The sequence below is a fragment of the Eurytemora carolleeae genome, unplaced genomic scaffold (assembly GCF_000591075.1).
Source record: "Eurytemora carolleeae unplaced genomic scaffold, Eaff_2.0 scaffold1302, whole genome shotgun sequence".
NCBI lineage: Eukaryota > Metazoa > Arthropoda > Copepoda > Calanoida > Temoridae > Eurytemora > Eurytemora carolleeae.
In genome coordinates, this window is record NW_019397315.1 from 31,451 (window position 1) to 38,997 (window position 7,547).

General features: G+C 39.8%; 5 protein-coding genes across 7 annotated transcripts in view; 3 read left to right on the forward strand and 2 right to left on the reverse strand.

Moving 5' to 3' along the window:
* Nucleotides 1–450, reverse strand: part of LOC111713474 (vacuolar protein sorting-associated protein 28 homolog) — a gene marked incomplete in the record, with an annotated part of 3,485 nt that extends 3,035 nt beyond the window's left edge. Inside the window, 2 exon segments of the mRNA XM_023488333.1 lie at nt 135–193; nt 267–450. Of these exon segments, the coding sequence (XP_023344101.1) occupies nt 135–193; nt 267–440 (233 nt within the window).
* On the reverse strand, nt 448–2,317 carry LOC111713473 (coiled-coil domain-containing protein 174). Its single transcript, XM_023488332.1, has one exon. It carries the CDS (start codon nt 2,272–2,274, stop codon nt 484–486), a length of 1,791 nt encoding a protein of 596 aa, XP_023344100.1. The 5' UTR covers nt 2,275–2,317; the 3' UTR covers nt 448–483.
* A 1,131-nt stretch (nt 2,318–3,448) lies between these two features.
* On the forward strand, nt 3,449–4,524 carry LOC111713469 (NADH dehydrogenase [ubiquinone] 1 alpha subcomplex subunit 7). 3 transcript variants are annotated; one of them, XM_023488327.1, is made up of 2 exons: nt 3,449–3,467; nt 4,163–4,524. In XM_023488327.1, exon 2 carries the CDS (start codon nt 4,171–4,173, stop codon nt 4,510–4,512), a length of 342 nt encoding a protein of 113 aa, XP_023344095.1. In that variant the 5' UTR covers nt 3,449–3,467; nt 4,163–4,170; the 3' UTR covers nt 4,513–4,524. The 3 variants fall into 3 exon arrangements, with proteins under 3 accessions (XP_023344095.1, XP_023344093.1, XP_023344094.1); XM_023488325.1 differs by lacking the exon at nt 3,449–3,467 and adding an exon at nt 3,536–3,558; XM_023488326.1 differs by lacking the exon at nt 3,449–3,467 and adding an exon at nt 3,549–3,567.
* A 17-nt stretch (nt 4,525–4,541) lies between these two features.
* LOC111713467 (DDRGK domain-containing protein 1-like) lies at nt 4,542–5,429 on the forward strand. Its single transcript, XM_023488322.1, has one exon. The coding sequence runs from the start codon at nt 4,589–4,591 to the stop codon at nt 5,417–5,419; it is 831 nt and encodes a 276-aa protein (XP_023344090.1). The 5' UTR covers nt 4,542–4,588; the 3' UTR covers nt 5,420–5,429.
* The window catches only part of LOC111713475 (succinate dehydrogenase cytochrome b560 subunit, mitochondrial), a 3,697-nt gene continuing 1,572 nt past the window's right edge, over nt 5,423–7,547 (forward strand). The window contains exons 1-2 of the mRNA XM_023488334.1: nt 5,423–5,873; nt 7,140–7,273. Of these exons, the coding sequence (XP_023344102.1) occupies nt 5,763–5,873; nt 7,140–7,273 (245 nt within the window). The 5' untranslated portion in view covers nt 5,423–5,762. The remainder of the gene's footprint in view (nt 5,874–7,139; nt 7,274–7,547) is intronic.

Below are 7,547 nucleotides of genomic sequence, written 5' to 3' on the forward strand. Positions count from 1 at the left end.
TCATCATTATCATCATTATCATCATTATCATCATTATCATCATTATCATCATTATCATCATTATCATCATTATCAGAGGCCCGTAGCGCTTAGGAAGCCTAGGTTTTTATTTATGAATTCAGCTTATTAAATTTACCTGCTTAAACGCAGCTTTGAATTGAACTAGAAGTTTTGAACAGTTACCAGTATACTCCTGAAAAAAAAACATTTTAAATAAATGTATTTTTAATTTTGTAAAATTTTTGTAAAATTTTTAATAATCTTACTTTGGCCTGAACACTATCCTTGATGTATGCTTTCTCTAAACACTGTAACGTGTTGATAACTGCAAACAGTTCGGCGAGATTATCAAACTTTTCCCGTTCTCTTGGGTTCCGGTACAACTTAATCTCTTCCATCAGCTCAGGCCTGTTCGCCTCCGGACCCAGAGTAAATGCCATTTTGATCCTGAAAGTATGAAATTTTTTCTCCCGCGTCTTTTCATCATTTTTTTCGCGCATTATTTAGACCCTGGTTAAAAGCACTCGCCATATCTTCATGGGTTCTGAACCCATGTTTACTATCCCTTGGTCCGCCAGAAAAGGAATAATAATCCATACTCGAGGGCGGAGCAACCTCCGCCTTTTGACCTCGACGTAAGACTTCATCCTCCTCATCATCTGACTCCTCGAACTCCTCTAGCTCATTGATGATAGCGGTGTTCAGTCCAGGTCTCGGCAAGAAATGTTGATCCTGCATCTTCTTATGTAAATCCAGCCGCATTGCTGTAGAATAGGAATTCATTAGTGGCTCTATACCGGATATACCCGGAGAAGTGCCAGAGTTCACCTCGGAGAAGGTCGGTCTAGTGTGTGCCTTTGATTCGGTGAAGGTTGGGGTTGCCTCTAACATGGCCATAGGATCTAGAGAAGGGATTGGTTTAGGAACAGCTAGTCTTTCATAGGGTGGTGGAGGTTTAACAAATTTGTTTTCTTTAGGTTTGGATTTGGTCATTCTACGTTTCTCTTCCTGCAGCTTAATAAATTCTTCCTCTTTCTTCTGTAATATGGTTCTTGCCTCAGTATACGCGGAGGGCGGAGCAAATTCATTTTGTCGGTCTTTCCTCTGTTTATCCAACCATTCCTGCTGGGTCATAACCTTCCACTCCTTCCTCACCTCACTCGTTCCTTCCTTCCCTTCATCCCACTCCCGTAAAGATTCTTTCCGTCGGACATCATTCCTTCTCCGCTCCTCCTCCTCGTTCTTCTCCCTGAACTTCTTCAACCCTTCCATCACGCTCTTGGTGAAGTCAGGGTCTGTGTCCTCCTCCAAATTGTCCTCTTCCGCCTCCTCGTCCTCTAACGGCGGAAGTCCCAACTTTTCTCGCCGTTTCTGTTTAATCTTCCTTATTCTCTCCGCCATTTCACGTTTTCTTTTAACCGCCTTTCGTTCTTTCTCCTTCCTTGCTTCGTCGGTTTCCTCGTGTAGTTTCTTGAGAGTAACCTGCTCTTGAGTTCTTTTATCTCCGTCTTTGGAGAAAGCGTAGAATCCTGCTCCATGGTTCCGAGCCTCATCAAACCTAACATCAGTGTAATGAAGAGAATCCTTGGTCAAGTTTTCCATTTCCTCCTTCTCCCACTTCTGCCGGAGCATATCTCGTCTCATATCTTCACTTAACAAATCCGGTTCATCGTCACTATTCGCCGGTCTCGTTCTTTCACGCCTATCGTCCTCAGAATCGTCATCTTCGTCAATACGGACGATATCCTTATTTTTCCTCTGAACTCGCTTTAAATCTTTCTTCATACAAGTTCTAGTTCGTCCAAGAGGATCTGTGTATTCAACCCACTCCTCTCCGTCCTTACTTGCCGGATAATCCTTACTCTGATACCTTCCATCGTCTGAATCAGAATCACTATCCCGTCGATCGCTAAAATTAACCAGGAAATTGCTGGCGACCTCGCTTTTACCCTTTCCAGTCTTTAGACTATCATAGAGCTTGGATTTCCGCTCCATGATGGATTTAGATTTGGCCCAGTTTCTCTCCTCCTCCGCCTTGACCTCCATATCCCTCTGCATCCTCGCCAACAGTCCAGTGTTCTCCTTCGACCAAATATTCGCCTTTTTCTTGTTTTCGCCGCTTTTTTCCGGCCGGTAGTTTCCCTGTTGACGATTCTTAACGGCCTCCGCCTTTTTCCGAACGGTCTCCGCCTTGAGATCCGCCAGGGAAGTTGCGTCCGCCTGAAGATGAAGAACTTCTTTTTTCTCGCCGTACAAACCGCGAGAGAGAGACATTTTAAAAGAAATTCTTTCTCTGAAAATATATTAATATTTCATTATATGTACTTGTCTCTTTGTCTGTATGTCTGTTTTATTAAATCCAATAAACGTCAAAACGGTTGAACCGATCGGGCCTACATTTTTGGTGGGACCTCACGTGGCCCCATTGAAGGTTTATGGATAATCTAATTTTCAAAAAATTGCCTCAAAGTTTTATTTTAGAAAATTTTAAAATCCAAGAATTTTTTTTATAAAATCCACGAAATTAAATTTTTGTTTTGTTTAACAATGTAAAAAAAGAGAAGGGTCTGTCCTAGTGAACGATTTTTGGACCCCCCCCCCCCACTCCTATCAATTTTGTACATGACCATTTACTTTTCAGCAAATTTATTATTAATTTATTTTGTTATTTAGGGTTAGGTTAAGACACTTTCTGGGCCGAGCGCTGCGGCTAGGGGTTAGGTTAAGTTAAGACACTTCCTGTCAGATAAGTGTACATGTACAAAATTGATAGGAGGGGGGGGGGTCCAAAAGTCGTTCTCTAAGAATATACCAAAGAGAAAATGTTCACAATTGAAAAAGAAGATGTAAGCAAAGTCCCCTGAAAGCCCAGTAACTCAAAAAATTATATATTTTAAAAATACTTATCTTTTAAACTTCTAAGAAGCGTTTCCAAAATTAATCTATTTCGTCATGAAAACAAATACACCTCAATTCATTGCGCGTATTACTTGAAATTACTTTACAAAGAGAAGGATTGAGTGAAAGTATTGAATGCAGGATTACTCTCAAGGTCAGATATAGTAACAAACCCGGAGCAAAAACCAGTCCGGAGTCCAACCAGAGGCCACGGAGGCTGAGATAAATTCACTTTTTTGTTCTGTTTTCAAGGGCGGGCGCAGAATCTATAAAATGCCGGGAAGTTGGTTTAATTTTACTTTCCTTCAAAATCGTCTTTGTTTAAGGATGCTGAACCATCCGGTCTTCGTAACTTGAGACACAATCTTTTCTCGCTAAGTACTTGTAAAAAATATCCACTTTGGGGTCCTAGCAGGCTTTAGCTTTGCTGAAAAATATTTGATTGTTTCTTCGTTCGTGCTAAAACTTTAATATAATTCCATTCAAAATGTTCGTATTTCTTAAATGTCAAGTAGTTCGGATGATAAAGCACAACAGCTGATTGTTGCAGGCTGCAGTCAGCAAGGCAGGTAGTAAATGCGCCATTGTACATTATTTAGTCTGCTAAAAGATTGTCAGAAAATTGTTTAAGCTTTTTAAACGACCTTCTTTAGGAATTAAGTGAGTTAGGTATCTAATTCTAAAAGTGTGTAAAGTAGTGATTGAATTAATGTGTCATCACGTAATTTCTTACAGACATTTCTGTAACTCTACAAAGCTCTTCAACTAATTACAAAGAAATTTTACATAAATCAACATATTGGTAATTTCCCAGAGAACTGTTTTTGGACCCCATCCCCCCTCCCCCTCCTATCAATTATGTACATGGATCTTATAACTAACACATGAATATAATTGTTCATGTGGCCGCAGCGCTCGGTCCCCTGACCTGACTGATAGTCGCGGCGCTCGGCCCTCTAGCCTGTCCTAGACGCCGCGTTCGGCTCCCGAGCCTTTCCTAGCCGCAGCGCTAGGCCCAGAAATTGTCTTAACCTAACCTAAAATGAATTACAAAGAAATAATAATTTTTTTGTAAAATAAAATGGGAGACACACTTTATTGTGTAAGCAACATTTAGAAACTGTTTAACAATTGAAGTATTCCACTTTTAATATTTCTTCATTAAATGTCAACTCTCATATTTTCAAGATTATTCCGATCTATTTCAGAATAAAAGATTATTCCGATCTATTTTAGAATAAAAGATTATTCCTATCTATTTCAGAATAAGAGATGGCTGCCCGTGAGGTATCACCGATGCTGATTAGACTCCGAGCAATCCTCCTTGGTCGCTCTCACGACAACAATCTCCGGTTTGCCGACAAGTTGGCGACAAGGTCCCCGCCCCATCCAGACCTCCCTGAGGGGCCAAGTCATAAGCTCTACGCCAACTACTACTACACCCGTGATGCCAGGAGGGAGGTAACGCCCCCTACCGTGATTGCTGAAGGAGCTGCCTCTAAGGCCCTGACTGCTGGAGCGGAAGGAGGCGTGGCAACAACTTCTGGCGTGAAATCTAAAGCTCCTGGACCGCTATTTAAGTACAGCGAATTTGGAGCTGCGTCTCCTTTGTAAAGTAACCTATTATGTGTAAATGAGAAAAAAAGAAATTTTTCATCAAAAATTATTGTTGTTTAATTTCAGATCAACAATGGACGTTCTAGTCCTGGTCGCCATAGCCACCTTGCTTTGCATCCTTCTCGCCATTCCAACCTTGTTCCGCCGTTCCTCCAGCCGCGAAGGTTCCGCCGTTGCCTCAAGACCTGTCGAGGCGAACCGTGGTCCTGGCGGACGACGAGGTCCACGACTACGGCGACCTGTTCGGAATGATAGCGATGATGATGATGAAGATGGTGCTCGTAATGAAGAACTTGAAGAACTAGAGGAAGCCGGAGTTAAAATCCCCGAGGGGAAGATAGGAAAAAAGAAGTTGGAGAAACTTCAAGCCAAGGCGGATAAGAAAATTCAGCGGGAAGCCGAACTGCGGGATCGGGAGGAAAGTAAAAAGAAACGGGAGAAGGAAGACGAAGAAGCATTGAAGGCTAGAGAACGAGAACGAGAAGAGGAGAAGAGAGAGGAGCTAGACGAGAAGCGAAGGCAGGAAGAGAAGGAGAGAAAGGAACATGAAGAATACATGAAAATGAAATCCGCTTTCTCCGTCGAGGAGGAGGGTTGTGATGGCGACGAAGATGAGTCGGAAGAAAACCGTCTGGGAAAATTCATTTCCTACATCCAGGAGACCAAGGTTGTCCTCCTGGAAGACCTCGCGGCCCACTTCAAGATGAAAACACAGGAGGTCATTGACCGTATCTCAGTGCTCCAGGAGTCTGGGGACCTCACCGGGGTGGTCGACGACCGTGGGAAGTTTATCTTCATCTCCTCATCGGAGTTGGAGGATGTTGCGAAGTTTATCCGACAACAGGGTCGGGTTTCTATCACAGATCTTGCAGCAAACTCAAACAAACTAATCACGCTCAGCTGAAACTAAAATAATCAATTATTAAAAGTGGTAAAGAGACCATGATCCGTATTTCAAGTGATTTCCATCATTGTCAAAGCTGCATAAAACCATTTTTAAAAATTAGATAAAACTGAAAATTATCAATTTTTAGAAAAATATATCTTCGTCATTTTTGTCCTTACGATGGTCACAGGGTAACGTTGTGAATCGTGTACGCAACCACTATTAATTGTACAGTTCATTGGAAACAGTATTAAAACCTTTATCCTCCCCTCTTCCTCCGGTTTGTAAAATATGTATAACTCTGAATTTGCTTTTTTGGAATTCCTGTGATCAATATATTTATTTTGTTACAGAATATAAGATGTCCCTCGCACTTGCCTGCTCTGCCCGCCAGCTGCTGGCCCCCAGCTGCGCCAGATTCAGCGCCTTACAGGCCAGGAGTATGGCAATGATGAAACCTATGACCCCGGAGGTAAAACATTAAGATATTAAGTCATGGATATATTCTCAGTCGGGGGAAATCCTAAAAATAGGCAAGTTCTCCCCCCTCCTCCCTTGAGAATGCTTTCTTACTAAAAAAAATGTATTTTTTCCCCCTGAAAAACGTATTTATTTCCCCCTGAAAAACGTTTTTATTTCCCCCTGAAAAAGAATTTATTTCCCCCTGAAAAAGAATTTATTTCCCCCTGAAAAAGAATTTATTTCCCCCTGAAAAAGAATTTATTTCCCCCTGAAAAACGTATTTATTTCCCCCTGAAAAAGAATTTATTTCCCCCTGAAAAACTAAAAAAATCATTTTCCCCATAAAGCCATAAATTGTTTCCAAATTCTGCGAAAAATAAACCCAAAAACGTTTATTTTGCGTTGCTTGCCAACATTCCTAATTTACTGGGCGAAATAAATTCATAGAGTTTGGGGGAAATAGATAGTTTTTTTTGACGATGTGATTTTTGTCGGGACCAAAGCTACATAGTTACTCCGTTAAAATCATCATGCAATTATTTCTTCGTACATATTCCCTGTAAGAAATCTTAAATCTTTTAATTTAATTGTTTCCATAGTAGATATGAAGATCAGTCGATGTGACTACTTGCACTATCACATTTAAAAGCTTTAACCTCAGAAATTTTTATGATTAATCAATGATATAACATAACGAATATAAAATAATTGCAATCTGTCTTAACATCAAAGATATGAATTATGGGGAAATGTTCTTTTTATATGATTTTAAATACCATTTAGATTTAAATACTAATTTAAAGATATTTCTAACTGTACAAAATATTTATCTTGATTAAATAGCAGTTCACATGATTTTACTGTTAATTGCCTAGATAATGTACATATTTTTATAGATGTTCATTATATATATTAAATATATTAAATGTTTTGAATCTAAGCTAATATTTAAAAAATATATGAATATATATATCGCATTTATTGTAACTGTGCATTTTAAGACCAAATATACAGGGTGAGTTAAAAAAAACAGGGACTATCGATGTTTTAGACAAAATTTTCAAGATTTTTATTTTGTTTGAATTTTAGGCTTAAATAATGTAAAATGTGATTTAAAACTATTTTAGATTTTTTAAATCAAATTTTAATTTATTTATGCATATAATTCGAAAAAAAATCTTTAAAAATATAAATCTTTAAAAATATTTTATAACATCCATAATCTCTGTTTTTTACTCATCCTGTAGATTTGAATAATAACAGTTTTTTGACCCAGGAGCACTCTGTGTCACGAACTGAGTTCTGGGAGAAGAATAAGAACCTGGGTCGTCCTATCTCGCCCCATCTCACTATCTACAAGTTCCAGTTGACCAGCATACTCTCCATCACACACAGGTACAGGGTGTCCTAGTTTACATATAGACACAGGATGTCCCATATTACACACAGGTACAGGGTGTCCTACTTCAGATATAGGTACAGGATGTCCCATATTACACACAGGTACAGGGTGTCCCACTTCAGATATAGGCACAGGATGTCCCATATTACACACAGGTACAGGGTGTCCTACTTCACATATAGGCACAGGATGTCCCATATTACACACAGGTACAGGGTGTCCCACTTCAGATAAAGGCACAGGATGTCCCATATTACACACAGGTACAGGGTGTCCCACTTC